The following is a 21883-nucleotide window of genomic DNA, read 5'->3' on the forward strand; positions in this document are numbered from 1 at the left end:
AGTCACCTCCCCAGGCAACCGTGCTTAAAAAGCTGCGAGCGCCTGCCTTGGCTGGCAGCACCCTCAGCCCCCATGCCCTGCCTCATCTCAGCACCACAGTGCCCTTGCCTTTTCGTGCAGAGCAAATGTGGTTGCACGGGTGCACCTCTCTTCTCCCCGCCCAGGCTCCCTCCCTCCCCACGCCAGCACTGACAGCGCACGCATATCTTCAAGGGAAGCTCAAGACTTTGCTCCTTTAATGTGCAATAAAAAAAAGGCAACTCTCCCATGCTCAACAAGAAATCCCACGAGCAGGAGCCCCAGGCTTGGCACCCTCCTCCCTGGCTGCCTTTTACAATTGGGCAGCGTGTGGGGTTTGCTCAGAAGGGTTTTTCTCCCCCTGTGCAAAGGAACTCCTGGCTGCTGCAGGCATGAGATGACTGATGTCTCACTTCAGCTTGGTGCTCACGAGCTGAGCAAGCTGCTCCAGCAACAGCATGGCCTTGCTGGTATAACAGTGTTGATTTAAGAGCCTCCTGCTTTAGGCAACACAGCTCTTCACCCCCAGCACAAACAGCTACCCAGAGGGAGTCTGCAGTGTCGCCCTGATGAGAGGCTCAGAGAGACTCCCCACAACATGGTGCAAGGCATCAGTGGAAGTGAGAGGGGGAGGTGGGATCACATCGGGAAAAGAAGGGAGAAAAGTATCATAATGGGAGAATTAAATTAACTGCAAAGAGTTTGCTGAAGGCACATCCTACCCTTCAGCCTGGGGCACCGCTCGCAGCTCAAGCCCTGTGCACAGCCCAGGGCTTTGGTGACGCAACGGAAACATTCGGGCTGTGGGTGGGATTCTGGATAAAATGGTGGGGAGCAGGAGGAAGGGAAGAGGAAGAGAAGAGGTTGTGAGTGGGAAGGTGTTGCATACCACAAGCACTGGTGCAAGAGAGACTAGAGCAACAGGGCACCTCTATTATACCATTCGTGTTCCTCCTCTGCTACCTGTGATGCTTCGCATCCTCGTTGCGTTCCAGTCTAACACTGGCAGGCAGAGGGCTGGAGAGCCATTCTAGGGATGGGCCGAGGGAAAAGCCAGGCAGGAATGATTTCAGCAGCAGACTGCAGCCTCTCCTGTTTCATGGGCAAGATCTCTAGCTACCTCACTGGAGAGGGGGATGGGGAGCTCCATCCACTTAGCCCACACTGTACCAAAATTAAAAAAAAAAAAAAGACCACTGAACTCCCACATTCTCTAGCAGCTTTGAAAACCCCCTTCACAAGTCTATTGTGTGACATCCCTAAACACAATGAAGATTATCTGAAATCTGAAAGCAGCTTAAAAATAAAAACAACTCAAAGGGGAAACAGGAAGAGAGTGGAGGAAGGGGACAGAGTCCTTCCCCTGCTGGCCCCTGGTCGGAGGCAAGCAAAACAGCACACACAGCCTCTTGCTCCACGGCACACCAGTCCACAGTGTTCACAAGGCAAACATGGCATCATCTTCCTTTTCTTGCTTCCGATGACGGCTGGCAGCAGGAGGGGAGGCAGATGTCCCTGCTGAGGAGCTGGACAAATTGGGTAGCCGGTCCGCAACTTTTGCTCGCTCTTCCAGAAACTTGTCAAACTCTGGGGCGAGAGAAGAGCAGAGGATTAGCAAGGAAGGAGGTTTGTGGAAGAGCCAAGGTGCTGCCAGGAACAGCTGGAGAAAGGGCTTGGCTGGTAAGTCTTACCTTCGCTGGTGACACCTTTTGCATCTTCTGACTCTCCCTAGGGAAGGAGGAGAAGGGCATGGTTAGAAGCAAGGTAGACAAAAGCATCTCTACAGATGTTATTAATTGTCTGCATGGAGAGAGATGGGATACTGCTGCCCCCACTTCTAGAGTACAAACAGGTTAGAGTGGCCCTGAGACTCACTTCATTAGCTATGCCTTTATACTGGTGTGTTATCTCAAACCCTGTGTCCTTGGCTCTTTCTCCCCTGCTGCCTCCGAGCAGCCTGTGCCACACATTCCACAGTGCCAGCACTTTTGTATCCTGCCTAAAATCCAGCCCCACAGACAAAATCTTGCAGGATTCCTGGCTCCTCACTTACCACATCAGTGGAGAGCCATTTTTCTATGTCTTCCATGAAATTGGCTTGAGGAACCGGCACCTAGGACGGAAGGAAAAAGAGTGATGAGGCCAAGAAAAGACAGGATATTCCAGGAAATCCACTCTGCAAACAGAAAGCCTGACCCAAAAGCTAACCCTCTCGCTCCACTGTTCAGTCAGCTCAGGCCCTTCGAATCCAGCCAGTGCCACTGCAAAGCAATCCCAGCTACCAATGCCACCGATCACCTGCTTCCTCTGCCCCATCCACACCCAGACACACACAGTTTCCAGGGCACACACCATTTAAAGCATCTGGGGTTTGATGATTGGCTTTGAGGTGTTATGACTGGACCAAGCTTTCCATTTTGGTGAGGACTCACTAGGTGGAAGTTGGCTGCTTGTGTTAGGCAGCCAGAGAACAAGAGACGTGTTTTTATCCACACCTTCTCCTTTCTACAAACCAGTGACAGTCTGATGTCAAAGTCTGCGATGCTGAAGATATCGGACGTGCCAGGTTTGGCACAGCATTAAGGGGGAATGACATCTGCCAAGAAGTGATTCCCTGGTAGGATCATGGAGCACAGCAGGATTTGACATCACACCAAACTACAGAAACAGACCCATCAAAGAGAAAGTCCTTTACAATTAAAGTAATTTTACTTCCAGTAGGGATGAGGGTTACTCAGAAGGCTTCATGTCCCTGGCCAATTTAAGAAGCAAAGAGACACCTTCCTAGTGGGCAGAGATAACCCTGAAGCAAACCAAGTCTGATTCAAAACCCCAGATCCTTTTTTCCAGTCACAAGCTCCTGAACAAAGCTGAGCAAGGAGCAGCCCTTGCTAGAGACTCCACAAGCAGAAGCGCGAGAGAGCATCTGTGGGAAGTTATTTATTAGTCTCCTAATATATATAGCTCCCTTGCTCTCAGGAAAACAGCAAGACCAAGAAAAAGAGCAAAGCCTTCTTACCAAGGACAGGCAGATTTCCCCAAAACAGGGAGCGTTACCACAGTTACCACAGCTGGCAGATGGATCAATGGGGATGGAAGAGGATGTGTGAGATTAGGGAAGTTTAAAAGCGAACTGGCTTTGTCTACCCAGAGAGGAACTCTTTGGACTAGAAGTGCATTCAAAACAACTGGACAGCATGTAAGGAGACTTCCTAGAGCAGACATCAGTCTGGGTAGTACCCATTTCAAGAAGACAGGCTAACAAGCTTCAAATCTGGGAGTACGTCAAAGCTTCAGTGAGCCTGAGAGGATGTAATCAAAGGAATTCCTGCTGCCAAAACACAAAATTCAGCAGCCTGAAGGCTCTAACACTTTAGCTAGAGGAGGAGGCCTTGGAGAGGGTAAAAGCCAAAATGCGTTTTCCTCCAAATGGGCCAGCTCATGCTGAGCAGGAAAGGCTGCAAGGGGAATGAATGGCAGCAGCCTTCCTCATGATGCCACCAGTTAGCGCCTCTGCCCCAGACATCCACCCCAAAACAGGCCATCCTCTAGCTCAAAGAGTGGCACACACTGTCTTCGCTCCTAGGATTTTTTCCTACAGACATGTTTCCTTGAGGAGGAAGGAAAGGAGGAAGGAGGAAGCAGGCAGAGGACTCACACTCTGCCTGCTTCCTTCCCAGCTCTGGTCTCCACTACTGGCCTAGCCCATGGTTACTCCATTTCACTTTGCAGTCTCTGCTGATGTCTGTTGTGCATCCTCATGTGCTGTGCCAGTGCCACTTCTAGTTCAGCAGCCCCAACCTCCTTCCTCCCTGCTGGCACTCCACCATCTCACCATTCCTTGCCGCATCATCCACTTAGTCAGCTGGGCTCCATCACTAGTGGCATCAGACTCCCCCTGCTTGAGAGAGAGGCTGCACTGAAAGCTGCTATCACAGAGGGTGAAGGAGAAGGGAGGTGGTAGGTTTAGCGTGGGGGAAAGAACACACTAACACTGGTGGTCTCCTTCTTTGATGGCAGAGAGAAGGCAAGTGGACTTGGAAACCTCCTGAAGAGGAATAAAGCATACATTTCCAGGTGGAAATTTCCCTGCAGATATAAGGTGTTCATCCTGTTACTGACAGAGTCAACTCCAGACTTTCCATAGTCCCCCACCTCTGGGGTTTAAAGAGTGAGGTATAGAACCCAGGCAGGAAATGCAGGTTGGTGGAGAATGCAAGTTATAATCAGTCATGATAAGCAGTTGATTTTTTCCAAACAGACAGCACATTTATTTTGTTGGTGAGCAAGGAGGATACTCCCATTCCTGCTGATGCACTAAAGCTCTGTGGCCACTTACCGTTCCTGTGTTCTGCTGCCGGGCATCCAGGGCACCAGCGAGTCCTTTGGAGGCCTGAGGATCTTCGTACTTTACCCTGAAAGCATGAAGTTAGATAACACACAGGCTGATAAGATGTCTGAGAGTGAAGAGCAGGAACTCCTAAACATATATTCAGTGTTTCTGATTATGCAGCTTTTCATCTCTTGTCATTTTGCTCCCAAGAGCTTCCAGAAAGGTGTGCAAAACCCCTGCTAACGGTGTAGCCCACCACAAAAAAGACTAATCTATGCACTGCAACATCACTGTGGGATACTACAGGACAGCTCTGGCACAAGAAAGGAGGATGACAAGGCATCATATGAAAACAGCCATCCAACAGATCAAAACCACGGACTTACAGAGAGGACACTCATCTGCTCTGGGGTTCACTACAGAAGAGAGGTAACTAACACAGACTGACGAGAAGATTACAGCTGCTTTAGAAAGGATTTGAGCAACAAGCTTCTACATACTGACCTACCTTCACAGACACAAACACAGCTCAAAAACATCTCTAACTGATACCACTCAAGAACCGATTGTGGCAGAGACTCACTGGTCTATGCTACACAAGAGGTGAGACTGGATGATCAGAAAAGCCTAGTGCTGCTTCAGGGTCTCAAAATGCACCATTAGAGCAAACTCTTTCCACACACAGACACGTCTCACCCATAACCTCCCTCATTACATTTCTGTGTCCCCATTACGCTGATACCAGGCTAATGCCACACGTCACCATTTGATCTGTGCAGAGTGGGGAAAACAGTCCATCCGTGCTGGGAGAATGAAGCCCTTCCCGGAAACTCTCCACAAGTCTCCTCTTCAGCTGCTCCCAGGCCCCTTTTTGCAGATCCAGCAGACCATCAAGTGGAGCTGTTTTTGTGGAGGGCCAGGGGCTTGGGCCACCGACGCTCAAACTTCTCGAAGAAGTGCTCATCAGTGAAGGGGCCGCTGTGGACAATGGCATCAAGGATGAAGTACAACGCTGCTATCATGCCACTGATGAGGAAGAATGGCAGGAAAGGCTTGAGGTGTTTCAAGCACTGCTTCACCGAGACACACATGAAGAATAGGGGGGTCAGGAACAAACCCCACCGGCCCTGCCTGTGTCTCCTGCCAGCACGTCCCGTCTGGGAGCAGCAGGGCAATGGGTCTGCTGAGAGAAGAGACTGGTGAGTGAAATGTGAAGCCTGAGCCAGTGAGAGCAGAGGCCACCTGGCAGGAGTGCAAGCACAGGCAGATGGAGGGCAGTGAGGAATAAATAGAAGATGTCTCTTTACTTGTGCAGAGATCACAAGCCTCAGGCTGTTAAGGATTGCGCCACAGAGGATATGATTGCACCCCTGCCCAGACCTCCCTTAGCCTCCAGCACTGACTGGGCACATACCAGTGGCTTGGATTACAGCCCCAGTTTGGGTGCTGTCGGCACCACTGTTTTTTTGTCCTGGACCGCCTCGGTCCTCAGGCAGCACAACCCACAGTAAAAATGGTGGGGACAACCATTGGCAAAGCACATGAAGTTGTGTGTAGGCCATGGACTTCCCCACCATTTTTACCTGAAGCAGTCTGAGGCAGAGGAATGAAAGGAGACATCCTTAAGAGACATTGACTTGCTCCTGCCCAGCTGCAGAACAAGGCGCTCCCCTGGATAGAGATCAGGAGCACAGGTGTTTGAGGGTGGGGGGCAGCCATATGCCTGTGGGCTCTGCTTCTTGGTAACTGCTGGAGAGCAGCGGATGGCTCTGACAGGCAAAACGGAGAGAGATCAGCTGCAGTCTCTCAAGTCAAAGGGATCTGGTCAGAACGGCTCTTGTTGGCTCCTCCCAGAACAAGGATTCAGGAATCCTCTCTTTGCAGTAGAGATGAGTCTTCTTCAGTTCAGCCAGTACTATGCAGACCCAACTCTTAGTGCTTTACACCAGGAGGTTTCAAACACACTATGGAGGAAGAAACATCAGTCCCACTTACCAACAGAGAAGCTGAGGCACAGAGCAGTGCCCTGCCTTGCAAACCACAACTGCCTGCATATGTCCTGCACTCCAGTTCAATACTCTGCCATCAGGCTGCATTGATATTCAGCGATTCCCAAACTCAACATCATCCCAGTCAGGGCAAGTGAGTTCAGAGACAGACAAGAAAATTCAGCCAGTCCCACTCCACACCCTCACATCCAGACACTTAGCCTCCCCAGCACAGGTGGCACCATAGTCCACTAGCCAGCGGTGAGGGACATGCGCATGTAGAGGCCGCTTCCTTCTTCCTGTGCCCAGCAGGACACTGTGAAGATGACGGCAGCAGAAAGACTAGGAACACAGAGGTCATCCTACAAAGACTGTGTGTCAGAAGAGTGCAGTTTCACATCTTACTGTCTCCCAGGAGCTGCTGCTGGTTGGGGTCACAGCCCCAGTAGCCCTGAGCACCCCGCCTCTGCAAGAAAAAGGCAGGACAGGACAGAGCGGGGCTGCTACACTCACTCTTTGCGCTGCTCAGCCAGCGAGCTGCCGCGGGTCAGGGCAAACATATCAAACTCTTCTTCCAGCTTGCCAGAGGTGTCAAGGGAGCGTAGCGCTGCGCTTACGCTGCTCGAGCCCAGGTCTGTGGGAGAGAAAGCAGGGTGAGCAGGCAGAACAGAGCAGTAAATGGAGGGCTGGGGGCTTAGAGGGTGCTAGGTGGGAAACTGGCATCAGAACTGGCTAAACTGCTCCAGGCCCACTCCTCTATCCTGCCCACAGTCTATGCATGTGTGCAGTGTTGTGGATGAAGTAACAGAAGCAGTTTCTTCGCCTGCTCAGCAGATATTTTTAGCTCAGTTTCAGGAGGCAGCAGCAGCAGCATCCATTTACTGCCCTGATGCTGAAGGCTAGATGTTCTTGACTATTTAAGACAACTCAGAGGGAATTGCTCCATAGCCTGCAGAAGAGGATAACCTGTGCTTTTTTCTGGGCAAGCACCTCTGAGACAGATGAGTGGATTTTCATGACTCAGGCATCATCTCAAAACCCCTGAACTGAAAAATATCTGGTCTGAAAAAACAGTCTTGCCAATTTTCTGTAGCTGCATTCAGGCTGTACTGAATGTGCTCACAGCTAGTGAGAGCTTCAGGTAGTGCTATGTAGGCTGTTGGTATGTCTTGAAGAACCCTCAGGGACTATCAGGCTTTTTGAGTAAAACACCTGTCAAATGCTGGATCCTGAGCCCATCGCTGCCTTTGCAGCACAGCTCAGCTGCTTTTCTTCTCCTAGACCTCAGTGGTCAGCCTGACACCACACAGCAAGAGAGGTAACAGCTCTGCTGCTGCGCATTGGAGAGGGAGCAAGTCTCTCCCCTGCCCTGCTTGAAGGTCTGTTCCTCAGCTACAGCCTAATGCTGAGGTCCTTCTGAAGTAATGTCCACCTCCTGCACAACATGAGGTGTGGATGCTGAGATGTTTGCTTGTGTGCCTTGGGGCATATACAAGTTTCTTCAGGAGTTTATTAGTTGACAATACACCCTACTTCTCTAAGTTACTTCATGAATGTGACTAAATAATTCTGGAAGGCAATTCAAGGGCATGAAAGGATTCCCCGAGCAGCATGGGAGAAGGGCTGAGGGGAAAACTGCATGGCAACATACTCATTCCAGCCAGCTGAGAGGAAAGGTTGTTGGTGACTTCAGGCTGTCTCACTGCAGAAGAAGTACCAGGTCCCAGGTCAATCAAGCTGTTCTCTGCCTCATTTGGTGCCTTTGGAGGAAAACAAAGGAAGATGGTGGAGAGTTTCTGAACCTCAGACATCCTGACCCCACAATCCTAGCTCATTAATACTGGAGAGGGAAGCCCTTTTGTATCCATTGAAAGATATCAGCTGCGAAGCCTCCCCTTGGGAGAAGGGGGACAGTGGTCAGAGAACTGGCTGGGAATAATGTCCCAGGGCAGAAGCCCTTGGTAGCCTGCCAGCTCTGCTGGATATCAGTAAGTAGGGTAGGTGCTGGTTCAGAGGACAAAGGGAGGCTCATATGGGAATTAGTAATCTCAATGTTCAGTACTGGAAAACCAGAACTGGTGCTGGTCTGCTCTTGCTCTTCAGGTGAGACAAAGGCTCCCACTGGCAGGGAGGAAGAGGTGAGCAGTGGGAACTGGAGTGTCCTGCACACCAGCATGGCCTGGTGCAGCTGGGCTGGGAGAGCAAAGCCTGTGGCTTGTAAGTGGGGTAGACTGAATCTCTCTCCACTTCAGCAGGACACTGCTGGACCTGCAGGATGCAAACTGAGCTGCACAGGGGGATGGTTGCTCTGAGTTACCTTAACAGGCTGTCCTGTCCGAAGACGCTCGAACCTGCAAGAAAGACGACAGGGTGCATTTCAGTAGCACATGCTTATTCACTCACAGTCCATGAGATCTCTTATAAGGCTTGGTACAGCCTCCGCTTTTCTGCATACTAGGAAAGGGGTAACATGGTTCAGGAACCAAATCCTCTTCAATACCAAAGACACAACAAGAAGGTCCACAGAGTTGGTATCTCCTGAGAGGTGATGTAAGGAAACTTGTTGTGATCTCCAGAGCTACTTTGAGCCAATATGGTTCAAACTCAGGTCTCCATACAGACATAGGAACTAAATTCTCCAGACTTCATCCTAGCTTAAGAGATGGGTTTGAATAGCAGAAAGAAAAAAGGGGTGCTGATCCCACCTGGGCAAGTCCTTTCTGTCCCCATATGCCTCAGAGCTAGAAAACTCATTCTTCCCATGCAGTTCCCTCCTTCCGGGTTATGCCACAAGGACATCTTTATATTTCCATCAGTAACTTACACAGCAGTTTTGAATAGACAGGAATAATCAGCAATAACAGAATTGGCTTAGTTCTCCAAGATGGATGACACAAGCTCATACATCTTGAGTGTTATACTCATGAGCAGATCAAAAGCATGGGATAGAAGGCCTTCAAGGGGCAGTAAACTCTTGTGGAAAAGCAGGGCAGAGAAGGGAGGAGAAAGGTACCTTTCATAGCGCAGAAAGACGTTGTTCAGGTTGTCATTGATGAGGAGAAGCTCCTCGGTGAGTTGCTCATGGAGGACACGGGGAATCAGCTCCAGCACACGCTGCTGCATGGCTCTGCATGTCCGATTCAGCTCCTGCTCACAGCAGGGAGAAGTTACCGCAAAAGTCAGGCTAAGGCTGAGCACCCACAGATTTGGAAATCTGACTGGAACAGACAGACCCTAGAGGCTACTGGGGTCTCTTAGGAAGGGTTGATGGGCAGGAGATAAACTGAGACGTAAACTGAGTCTGAGATTTACAAACAATAATTGTATGCCTCTTGTGTAACGCACTACTCAGGAAGAAAAACCCTCGGGGACTACAAGTCCCCATGTGAGATGATTCCAGCCTCAGTAGTGCAGTTGAAACTCCACCTTCCCCGTGCCTCCCTTATCCCATCTCTCCCTGATAAGCCCTGCACTAAACTGTCCAATTGTTCCCCATGCCTGGCAAGTGTCATGTCTCAGTTTATCAAGTCATTTTTAAATCGAGCTGCATGTGGCAGCCCTCCGCCTCGCCAGTGCTCCTTACTTGCAGCAGTTCCAGGTCTGAAGGCTCAGCCTGGGAGGGCACCAGCTCTGTCAACATCTCCGACATGACCTTCACGTTCCCATTCACCACTTCCAGCTCACTGCGCAGCTTCCCGATCTGCAAAAGGGAGGGGAAGTGACAGCTCTGCTGGGGAAGACTGAGGTAGCTCTGGATGACAGTGCACTCCATGTGTTACGATCTGTTCTGATTCCGATTTCTGCACAGCTAGCAGCTCCTGTGTGACAGTCATTCAAATAATTTCATTTCCAAAGCAGTGTAAGAGAAGGAAACCAATTCCCATTCAAAAGGTGAGCCTCTGCTAAATGCAGAGTTGAAGGAAGGTTTATCCCTCTGTTTTCACAAGCTGCTGTTGAGCCTCTTGAGAACATTTCATACCCTCTATTCTGCAAGGGGATGCAGTCTACCAACAGCTGGAAGTTTGGTGCTGAACATGGTGTCATATGAAGTCAGGGTGAGGAAGGAGAAAAGAGGATGGGGAAGCAAGTGAGAGGGTCTTTGATAATCACATAGCCAGACAGGGTTGATTTAAAATCATCAGCGAGACAAGATAAACAGATGATAAGGAGGCATGTACTGAGCAAACTTTTGCTGTACTGCACTACAAAGACCCCACTTAAAACCTCTGCACCTCTGTTCCCCACTTCCCTATAGCCAGGTCTTTCCCCTACCTGCAAGCAGCCCTGTCTGAGGAAAACATAACCTCTCCATGTTTGGAGTATCCCAGCTCATCACTGTGACCACAGTGGAGCTCTGGGGAGCTCTCGAGGGACTGTGCTTTAGAGGAATGGCTCTGTGAGGACAGAGGCTGGGGAAGAACCAGGTCCCAATGTTTGTGAAACAACCCCCAAAGGTAGGGAGGGTCAGCAGCAGCAGGGGCTCATGTCCAACTCACCTGCTCTGGTGTGGGCGTGATGGGCGCGTCGCTGGATGTGCCTCTCCCAGCAGGCAGGGTGACAGGGTGGAGGATGGACTCTATCTGCTGAGGGGAGTTGACTGCAGGTGAGTTCTGCCCGGATTTGGAGTTGGAGCTATACACAGTCTACAGACAGAGGTGGGAAAAGTGACAGAGAGAAGGAGATGTTAGACACTCACAGCTGACAGGGCAGTAGACAGAAATGTTGATGGCAACTCCCCATCTGCTTTCAAGAGCTCTTCCAGCAAAGAAACTGTCTTGGAGCTTCTCATTCCCCACAAGCCCTCTAAATGCAAACTAGAGTTCCTGAACATCCCTCATAGCTCCAGAATGGCAGCTACCTAACACCCTTCTCTTCAGCCATGCTCCCATACCCTCTGTGGTGTGTGGATGGGTGACAGCATGTCCAGATCAGTCATGGGGAACTCCAGGCCTTTCCGTCTCAGGTCTTCATAGACAGCGACGACACCAGTCAAGTCTGGTGAGCTGCGGAAGGCATCTGCCCAGGACTGGGAAGAAGGAGACAGTACAGCTCATCGTCATTTACACTTAAAGACAAACACTGTCTGAACTGGCACAGATGCTCATGCTTCTTGGCTCACCTGGATGAGGGTCAGCACCTTGTCATGCACTATGGCAGGTGGATTGTTCTTCGGCAGGATTGTTCTCACCAGGACACCTTCTACAAAGTCCTGGCTGGACACAAGGACATGGAAGCGATGGCCGCAGTTTTTCACGCATGTCTCCAGGACCTTCAAAGACAACAAAGCATTAGCTATAGCCTCCTCTGCCTACGTGTGCTCCCCTTGTTGGCTTTAGGTACCCATGTCTTTTCAGCCAGGGACTCAGCTTCACAGCAGGATATCACAGAGCTGGGAAAGAGCCCTGACCACTTACCGTCAAAGCCAGCATAACTTCATGGAAGTTCTTATTCCCTACAATTCTCTTCTTAATGGCTCGGAAAGCGTCTTTGGGCCTGCAAGAGAAATTAGATGAAGAACGATCATAAGAAGGCTGAGACCTGCCTACAGAGAGGCAAAGCACAACAGCCACTGGCTCTGGATCTTCATGCTCAGCAGGTGGCCACGATGTTCCCCACCATGTTTTCAGGGAGGCTTGAAGAAATGACTGGTGAAACAGATTCTGCCTGTGGTTCTGCAAAAGGAGAGGGATCCTGCTTTTAAATGCTGTTACTGAAGTTGGAGGCCTCTGTGCTGATGTCTGCAACAACTCGAGGTGTACAGGACACAACAGAGAGCAGAGTAAAAGCAATGCTAGAAATGCATTTGCAAAATGTTAAAGAAAACAACACAAAAATATCAGCGGGGGTAGAGCAAAATCCCATGGCAGAAAGACTGTAGAGGGGGAGATCACAAGAAAGCTTGGCGTGGATTAGAAACATGAAGGAAAGAGCAAGCTGCAGCCATCCCTGTGTTACTGAAAGAGAAGCGGTTTAACAACATTTCCCTGGAGGAAAGTGGGCTAAAAAGCAGCAGGGGAGACACAGTGGCAAAATCTTGTCTATATTGCAGGTGGCCAAGACAGCAGCAGCATAGCAGGGTCTCCTTGATCATTCTCAGAGGGGAGAAGCACTGCAGTCTCACCCCAATGTGGTCCTGTGAGAGGGCACAAGTGATCTAACACGCTCTGGCAGCACACACGAAGAGAGGCTGGGCTGGAAGAGCAGCAGAGCTGGAGGAGAAGAGTGGAGACACGAAGGCAACAAGGAGGGCAGGAGTGTATTGGCCCACGAGGCAGCATGGCTGCCATGGATGGACATTAGAAGGCAATGGGAGAGCCCACCACGCCAGGAGAGTACAGCTGCATTATCAGGTGAACAGAACTGAAACACCAAGTGGCTACAGCTCAAGACTGAGAACTGTGGGCTGAGACAGGCGTATTTGCACTTGTGAGGATAGCATGGAAAAGAAGTGGTGACAGATCTGTGAGTAGAGATGCTTGACTCTGTTTTCATGCAACTGTGAAGCTGAAGGCTGAGCTTGCTAATTCTGTCAGCATCACTGTGTGGTAGGACAGCAGGAGTGAAACCTACACTTTTTTATTCCATGTAGCACCTTCTTTTTTACATGCTGTTCTTCACACCTCCACTGTGAGAAGGAGCAGTCCCCCTTGAATTCACTGACAAATTCCTAGGTCCAGAGTTAACGAGTCTGGCAGATTTCTGAACATCTCCCTGCAGGGAAAGGGAGAGAAGGGCTTCCCCATCCACTCTGCGCATGTCTGAGTGACCATACATGAAAATACCTGAGAAGTGAAACCCAGCAGGACTTGCACAGTCAGAGGACCAAATAGCAGCCTGAGGTTTTCCTATTTCTTTCGTCACCATCCAGCAGTTTTTTATATTTCCAGAGGAGAGAAAGAGAACGGTATTGAAGGAGGAATAAACCAAAGTGGAAGAATTGCAACTATGCCTTTGGGAGATGGGAGGCAGCCTGACTTGAATAGAGGTTTCTCTGGGGACCACAAAGCCTGTGTAAATGGCTCCTAGCACTCAAGAAGATTACAGGGAAGCAACTAACAGATGCTCTGACAAGCAGAGTCTCATCTAAGGGACTGTTGGGAAGCCTGGCTTATTACCTCCACCAGTGCATGCTACCACTGCAGTGTAGAGATGTGGCGTTACAGGCTATACTGGGACCTGCTGCTGGATGTGCACCCTTGCCAGATCCCTTACCCTTCTTCAGTCTCATTAATGATGTCGCAGATCTCCATGTTGAGAGCCCAGTCCTCACTCCGCAGGGACCCATCAGTAGCTCTCTCTGGAAAACAGAAGCCAAGACACAGTGAGGATGAGAGCAGTGCTGGCACGCTCATGGGTTGCTGTTCAGCTGTCACAACACCCCAGACCCCAGCCACCTTCTCCCTGGCTTCCAACACAACACACGAGGCGGTGACTCTGGCTGCAAGGTTCAGGCCACAAGTGCTCCCCACTAGGTGTCACCACCCCAAAGCACATGGCTGGCTGGCACTGAGATGGGTGGTTGCTTGACTTTGCCCATGCCACCCACGCTACCAACACACAAACAACACACTGCTTGATTTCTGGTGTCCTGCACATGAATGGAGGGGGCTCAGCATGACTTGAGCTCCACAGCTGGAGAAAAGGGGGCTTACTTGCTTTGTTGCTGCAGGGCCAGAAAACGTGAGTTTGGTCTGCTCACACTGACACAGATCTGAGGCAAATGACACCACACTTGGTTTGCACCAAATTAAGGAGACAAAAGAAACTACGCCTTTCTTTTTACACAGGCCCTACAAAAACAAACAAGCAAACATAAACAGCCAAAACAACTTTCCCCAGAACTTCTGGCCTCTGGGAAGAATGGACAAAAGTGGACTGAGGCTGAAGTTGAAACCATATTATTTCAGCTTTGATCGTGTCCCCTTTAATTAGGAATTCCTCAGCCAGCCTTGATGTTATTCAAGGCAGAGATTTGGGAAATGAGCAGCTATTACTGAGAGCACCAGTGTCTCCACCCTATAATCAGCCATGTCTCCGTCTTAGCCGCTCCGGCTGGCTGATGCCTTCAGCGACAGCCCCAGCGGCTGGGGGAAGAGAGCCGGCAGTGGGGCAGGCAGGACCCAGGCACTCTCCAGACCATGGGGAAACACAGAGATGCAGCAAACAGGACAAGAACCATCCTTCCCAGCTCTCCCATCCTGTACATCGCCTGAATTAGCACTGGAGCAAGGAATTAAAACTAGCCAGACTGGTTCAGCACCTGCCAGGTGCTCTTCAGGAGAGCTCAGACCCAACAAGGTCTTTTTTGAAACTGCTGTCCCTGTGGAATCTGGAGCTGGTCCTTGCTGCTGTGGGTTCTCTACCCCTTTGGAGGAGGCCTCCCTCTGCAGAGCTGCCTTTTCCTGATTTTGACCCAGCAGGTAATGATTCCGCTGTGGGAATGAAATGAAATGCCCATTCACAGAGCTGTAGCGGGCCATAAAATAGGAAAAAAAAAGATTTTTTTTAACCTCCTGCCTGGGTAAGCACATCCACCATGTTTTGAGATGTCCTATTTTTAAGGGTCAGGTAGAGAATTATTCACAGCACTCTGCAATGCAGCCTCTTTGTGCTCCTCCTACAGCTTACACACCATGGCATGAAGCTACTTATCCAAATCTTATCACAATCCAGCCACCACCTTTTCAGCTGACTGCAGAATGTGTTGATTACACTGTGATTACGCTGAGTACATTGTGGCCACAGCCAGATGAAAGAGGGCAAACAAGGGAAGGAGAATGGCAGAAACATTCTTGATGCTCTTCCACCTTTCTGAAGGTCTGGCTGCTGCTGTAATATCCTGAAGGCCCCTCGATGCAGGTGAACTTTTGTCACTTTGAGTATTAATTTTGTATAAGAATCCTGGTCTCTTGCAGATCTAAAGTCCCCCAGTGAGGCACAGGAGCTGCCATCATGTTGGGTGATGTATTGGAGAACATCTCCAGGGCAGTGGGCTGCAGAGGAGCATGTCTGGTGCACCAGAATATATACCAATGAATGGGTAAAACTGGTAACACATGGGGGAAAATGTTTTCTGTCAGGGCTCCTTTGGGACCAAAGCTTGGTACAGAAGCAGAGCTCCAGGTTCCCTCCAGTCCCGGGACACCACATGGCCAGCCTTGCGGGCAGACAGACTGAAGTTCAGGTTGGTCTGATGGATTTGGCACAGGTGGTCACCAAACCAGCCTTCACTTGTGCTCTCCACCAGCACCTCCTGCTCATGACACACCTCGGCTGGAACCCCAGCCTAGCCAGAAGTGTCTCTGTATTGTTTGCTGCCTCTGGCAACGAAGCACACAAATCAATCACACAGGGGTTGCTCTACGTAAGGGAAGTCCACATCCACCCTTCTCACCCCTGAAGAAATACACCATACATGGAAAGAAAAAAACATAACTCGGGAACTGGGCTCAGGCTGCTGGGAAGCTCTGAGCTATGGAAGAATCCAAGGATGAAATTAAAACTGCCTTTAACCATCAAATCTTTGCTGTTCAAAAGTCTCCCCAACCCTCCTCATCCTCATTTTCACTGTATGCAAACATAAACCGAGTCTGCAAACACCCTTTCCTTGCTTCCCTATGCTTCGTGGCACACTGTGACCTGCTCCCTACCCTCCCTTTTCCTCCAAACACACCGGTCCTGCCACCGTGGGGCAGCAGGTTGGCTTTCCAGAAAGGAATGCAAACAAACCGCATGTGCTCCTTCACCTGGCTGGCCACTTATGGGAAAATGGGGCTTCCTCAGAAGTGACACACGCCACCTCGCTGTTACCCTGTTCACATGCTGGCCAACGAAAAGCTGCAGGAAAGCAGCAAACCTGCCATAAATGCAACATAGGCTCAAAAAATGCAAAGCTGGAAGGGCAGTGTTAGGGCATATGGAAAACAGGAATGTGACCATGAGGCGTTTCAGAGGACGAAGTGCTTGATTTTACCCAGTACGGGTTAAGGCCTGGCCTAACTGGCCTTGGGAGAGCTGGCGCTAATGCCCTTTTAATCCTCCTTGCTTCCAAGCCCTAAGAGACCATCCAAGCCTAGTAGGATATGTTGGAGTTTTCTCTGAAATCCTGAACTTTACTCTTTTACTAAAGCCTGCAGAAGGGAAGAAAACAAAGTCTATTCATTAGTCACATGACAGCTCAGGGTGGCTGGCCCCAGTTTAGAAGCCATAATTAGCACATGAGCTGTCTGCCCCGCATGAAATCTGAGCCCGAGATAGCTGGGGACAGTGACAAGTCCCTAAAAACAGCGAGCACAGAAGGCAGGACCGTGCCGCCCGCCCAGCACTCTGCCTGATGGGGCTCACCAGGCAGCGTCTGCTTCTGTGTGCTAATGAGCCGAGACGGCTAACAAGCCGAGCCTGACCTGGCACAGAGAATTTCCCCAGGCAGAGGTTATCAGCGAGCATATGGATGCTGTATGAATGCTGTATGAATGCTGCCTCTCTCCAAGCCCGAAACCAACCGGCTGCTGAAGGTACAGGAGGCCCTTCAGGGAGCCGCTTCAAAGCCACACAGTTTTGGCAGCCAGTCCGGCTTCCCGGGTGTGTCAGCACTGGGGTTTGCCTGATTCCAGTCTGCTGCCTCACAAATTGCGCGGGTTGACCCAGAACCACTGAGGACTGTGGTACGGGTTGAACCAGAGCATTGACTCTTTGCCTGCCTGGCATTTGGTGTGTGCCTGAACCTGATGACTTGGTATAAAAGTTATCTGGAATCCTCAGATAAGAAAGAACTCTGAGCTCGGCGTAACTGACACAACGGACCTGTATGTTACTTCGTGCCATGAGAAAAATGTCACAGCTTTGCTTCTTTTCAGGTTTGCTGTCTCTGCCCTCGGGGCTGGCGATCCCACCCAGGTGTCCCTGCAGCAGCACACTGGCAGGACGGTCAGTAGCACGGGGAAGTACGGGAGCTGGGGATGGAAGATACTGCGCAGGCTCCTGTCCCCTTTGCTCCCCTTCACAGATCTGAAGCTCTCATAACCAGCCTGGTGCTGCTCAGAAACCCTTTGCCTGTGACAAGCTCTGCCAGAGGCTCTGTGCCCCTTCTCCAAGTCAGGCCCTTAACCAACACTCTCCACAGTCTCGCTGGCTTTAAATTCCCCAGCAAAGCCATCAAGCACCTTCTCACCCGTTGCAACAGGTGTTTTTGCTGCACAAGGCAGCGTAGGGTCAGCAGAAAGCAACATTAACAGTCCTTTCTCCCAACTTCTCTTCAATCCATGAACCCCCTAGCCCAAACCAGCGTCCCGTACAAAGTCTCCTTACAGAGCCTCATGCTTTTGCTTCCTTTGAGGAAACTTCAGCACCAGCTCAGTCCAGGCTCCCCCATCCAGCTGTATTGCTCCTCCAAAGATGGAGGGGACAACACGCTTTCTAGAGACAACAGAGATACGTCTCCAAACCTAATTGAAGGATGGTGATGGACACCGACTTGTGCTGACATAGTGCTGCGGGTATTTGTGTCTCTGACTTCTTTCCTGTGAATCAGCTCAAACTCTTAGGGATCAAATGACTCTCCGATCATGGCCTTTGCCACATCTCCTCCAGATAGAGTGGGCGCAGAAGGCAAGGCAAGGTAAGACCTTTTTGAGAAGCGCTAGCTTGCAGAGACCCATCTGGCTCTGAGAGGAGAGTGCTACTGGCAACATCTGCCAACATCTGCCCACCAGCTCCCACAGTCACAGCCCACAGAGGGGTTTTAGGGACACCTGCAAGGTGGGATCCAAATGGCTGTGGGGATTTTTTCTGGCATATTACGCTGTATCTGCCCCTCTTCCTCACCCATGAGCCTCTCTTACCTGTTCCCTCTTTATAGTCCCAACTTCTCCTGCTTCTCATGCTTAATCTTCTCTGTCCCACACCGTTACTCCTCTCCCTTTCCTGTGCTGAAATAGCTGAAATAACCTGTCTCTGTCCCTTTTGGTATTGCTATAATTACTAGTTATTCAGGACTTCCAGGGCCAGGAGAGAGCATTGGTGGTTTCCTCTCTGTTCTCTCACTCAGAGCACCTGCTTGAACTTAGATTTTCCATGTTGAAGTTTCCCTTAGCTCCTAGATGGAGGTGAAATGGGTTTCCTTTTTGAGAGGGGAATCCAAACTATGATGCTCCAGCACTCTTTGGGAATTTTTCCCACTGAGGTACTGTGTTTAAAAAAAAATAAATCCACACAACAACAACAAACCCCCCCCAAAAAAACAAAGCCCCCCCTCAAACAAGTCTGTATCCATCTTACTTAGGAAGCGACATCACTGTCCAAAAACAGGACAGAGAAAATTTTTGTGACTAAATCTGGGAGTAAGAAGCTAGAAAATCTATGTCTCTGCAACTGACTCATTCTGTGACAGATCACTGAGATTATCTGAGCATTTGTTTCCTTGTCAGCAAAATAAATAGGACTTACTAGATTAACATTAATGGAGGAATTTGAGATCGTTGCTGCAGTGTCCCCCAGAGGATTTTTTTTTTTATTCCGTAGGCTTCACCTGAAGCTATTTTAGACTCTTTAAGCTTTATCAGACATAGATGACTTTGCTCAAGTGATTTACAAGGACGCAGTACTAGCTTTCTGCAGACAGCCCAAAGCAGCAGTGCTGTGCAGGTTTGGTGATCAGGCTCACGGGTTCAACATAAGCTGCCAGGGACCTACCAAACAAGTTTGGGTAAGTCATGTTCGTGTCTGAGATTAAACAGGGAGGACAGCATTTCTCCATGTCCCCGGGATGTTGATAGGCAATGTTCAAAAGGAGAAAATTTTCATATTTTCAGCCACCAGCTGTTTCAAGTCCTCCACACTTAGCTTCTTTCTCATATGCTGCAATTCCTCCACCCCTTTGGACTCGCATTACCCAAATCAACCCCAGTTATTAAGATCTCTCTACTGTCACGCCTCTGGTACTAAGGACTCTAAACTCCTGTTTGATAACACTCTTGAAATAGTGAAATACCTTTTTCCTATTCTTTGCTGTTGGGTTTGTTGCTTGAAAATCCCTCCTTTAATCAAAGCAAAGCCCAGAGCGAACCCACTTACGGTCTGGCTACTGTACTGATGAGAAGATCCAGAGGGCAAGAAGCAGTCTGTGACATCTAAAGATAACTTCAGATTGCCTCTACCCAAACACAAAACCATATCTGATACACTCTCTGAGGGAATCAAAGAGCATTCATTGTGGAAAGGGCTGGAGATGGCTTCCCCTGGGAAGTGTAATGAAACATGTGACATTCATCTGGGAAGACATCAAAGATCATCTGGAGGTTTCTGTTACAGAAAACCTTCCCTGGTGATCCTTCCCCCACCTTGCCGTAGTGTGTCTCACCTATCTTACCCAATACACATTGCAGTGTGCCCTGTCCACATCATTCAGACAATGCTCTGGGCAGCCTCTAAAATAAGCATCACTTATAAAAGCATTTACCTAAAGCAGCTGCTTGGTCTGTTGCCACCCCAGCCACAGCAGCCTGCTTGCCCACAGAAGCAACTACTGCACAACCTACACCGGCAGCTACTGAATCTGGGCTCAGATGTTCACAGCGAAGAACAAAGGTCTGCATGAGTGACAAAAAGCAAGACTGAGCAAGTGCATAAACTCACAAATGGAAGTTGCACAAGCTGGAGAGTTTAAACAGGCAACAGTAACCTTCAAGCACAACCTGAAGGCACGCAGGCAAAATGGGAAGAAAAGAATCATTGTTCTAAGTATTCTAAGAACTGCATGTCTGCTTTGAGACCAGCATAGCTGTCGATCGTCTTGTTCTTTCTAACTAGAGCATCTCTTTGCTCCACTTTCTCAGACTACATCCTTCTCCTGTATTCACCTAGTTGACTTGAGCACAGGGGCTAAAAGAGACTGTGTGTCTGCAGGCCTGAGAGGTCACAGATTTCACTGCCAGAGCTGGTACTCAGCCCCACGAGAAGGCCCATGCCGCAGGGGAGCTGCTCTCCACAGAGCCAGGGCATGGCCCTCCTGGACCCCGCTTGTCCCAGACCCCTGTGCTGGGCAGCGCAGGCTGGGCAGCCACCCTTGGGGTGCCCAGGGTGCTTGTCCTTCAGGTGGGAAGCTCTGATGAAATGAGGTGCGCTATGGCACCCCAGGGCCAGGCCACTCCGCAGCCCCTGTGCCCCCGCAGCCCCCAGCTCGGGGATGCCCGCAGCTCAGAGAGCAGGCGGCCCCTTCCCGCTCAGAATGTGATAGGCCGCTGTGGCTGGAGCCCAGCCAATCAGCAAGCCCGCTGTGCCCCCCACCCCCGGTAGGATCCCACCCCTCCCGCGAAGCCCCCAAAAAGGTGCGGGCGGGAATGGCCCCGAGCCAATCACGGACGTCGCCTCCACCGGGGGGCGTGGCTCGGACCACTGGTCCGCGGTCCCTTTAAATAAGGAAACTTCGTCTCGCCACCTCAAGACCCTCTCGAGCCCGGATTGGCTGGCGGGGCCGCCGGCGGAGACGCCTCGGGCTGCGCGCCCACTATTGGTCAGCAATGCCCGTCAGTCAAAGCAGATATCGCCTCTCATTGGTCGACGGCCTCTCCGTCCCGCCGCGAAGGCGGGGGCCGACGTTTCCCGGAGGAAGGGGTCCGGCGGGCGGGCGAGCGCCCCCGGGGACGCGGGGTGGGGGAGAGGACGGGCGAGCGGGCGGGCGGGGAGGGTGTCGGGGGCGCGCGTCCGGGGGGCTCACCGATGCGCTGCCCCACGGGGGAGCTGAAGGGGTTCCCCAGCAGAAAGTCCATCGCCGCCGCGCCGCGATCAGCTGACGCCGCCGCTCACGTGACCCGCAGCGCCAGGCCGGGGCGGGTCCCCGCCCGGGCCCCGCCGTGACGCCAGCGGCCGCCGCCTGGGCCCGCCCGGCCCCGCCGTGGGGCTGAGGCACGGAGCGAGGCGGGGCCCGGCCGGCCCCACGCCGCCGCTGTCCGGTCCCTGCGCGGCAGCTGCCGAGGCAGGGCGGTGTTGCTGCCGGGGCGTCCCCTCTCCCGCCGGCCCGTAGGAACCGGGAGCCGCCGCCGTCTGCGGGCGCGCTGCGCTGCTGCGGAAAATCCGCGGGCGAGGGCGGTGCCCGGAGACGCGAAGCCCGCGGTGACGGGCGTGTCGTTGTCTGTAACGCCGCGTTGGGGCGCAGCGGGTCCGGGCGAAGCTCTGCGTCCTGCACCGAGCTGAGCCGCCGCCCGCCCGAGCCGGGGCTGCAACCGCCGACACTCGGGCCCTGGCAACGGGGACGCGCGAATAACCAACGCGAATCACGATCGAACGCCGTCTTGTGTCACTGGCTCGGGTCCCCTGTGCGGTTCTCAACGAGTGGGAGGGGGGGCAGCGGGGAGGAAAAGGGCCCCGGTGCTACCTGCAGTGCGGCTCCCTTCAGAAAGGGCCCCAAATTGTCAGTATTCTCCGAGGGATACTGTGGGTGAACTGTGCTGCTGGAAGCAGTCTAGCTGGCCTGCAAACAGAGTTTAACGACTTTGGAACTGGACGTGTTCTGCTGAAAAACGCTACGTGCTGTAACAGTACTAACAAC

The 21883-nt window shown here is 51.4% G+C and overlaps 1 protein-coding gene across 1 annotated transcript; it reads right to left on the minus strand.

Annotated features, from left to right (window-relative positions):
* Positions 1–207: 207 nt before the first annotated feature.
* On the minus strand, positions 208–21812 carry TOM1 (target of myb1 membrane trafficking protein). The gene is made up of 15 exons (XM_082076209.1): positions 21053–21812; positions 13552–13636; positions 11754–11832; positions 11459–11608; positions 11231–11365; positions 10836–10982; positions 9923–10039; positions 9353–9486; positions 8657–8690; positions 7991–8099; positions 6853–6973; positions 4358–4433; positions 2072–2131; positions 1710–1746; positions 208–1605 (listed from the first exon to the last, which is right to left on the minus strand). The coding sequence occupies exons 1-15, from the start codon at positions 21102–21104 to the stop codon at positions 1457–1459; spliced, it is 1485 nt and encodes a 494-aa protein (XP_081932335.1). The 5' UTR covers positions 21105–21812; the 3' UTR covers positions 208–1456.
* Positions 21813–21883: the final 71 nt, after the last annotated feature.

Source organism: Streptopelia decaocto, assembly GCF_964273445.1.
Source record: "Streptopelia decaocto genome assembly, chromosome: 1".
Lineage (NCBI taxonomy): Eukaryota > Metazoa > Chordata > Aves > Columbiformes > Columbidae > Streptopelia > Streptopelia decaocto.

What these genes read in the sequence shown, in the direction of transcription:
- TOM1 (XM_082076209.1), bottom strand. Translation starts at nt 21,104, where the DNA reads ATGGACTTTCTGCTGGGGAACCCCTTCAGCTCCCCCGTGGGGCAGCGC. An exon ending in ATTAATGAGACTGAAGAAGG is followed by an intron (nt 11,833 to 13,551) that starts GTAAGGGATCTG and finishes TTTCTCTTGCAG; the next exon opens with GCCCAAAGACGCTTTCCGAG. An exon ending in AATGGCTCTCCACTGATGTG is followed by an intron (nt 1,747 to 2,071) that starts GTAAGTGAGGAG and finishes CTCCTTCCCTAG; the next exon opens with GGAGAGTCAGAAGATGCAAA.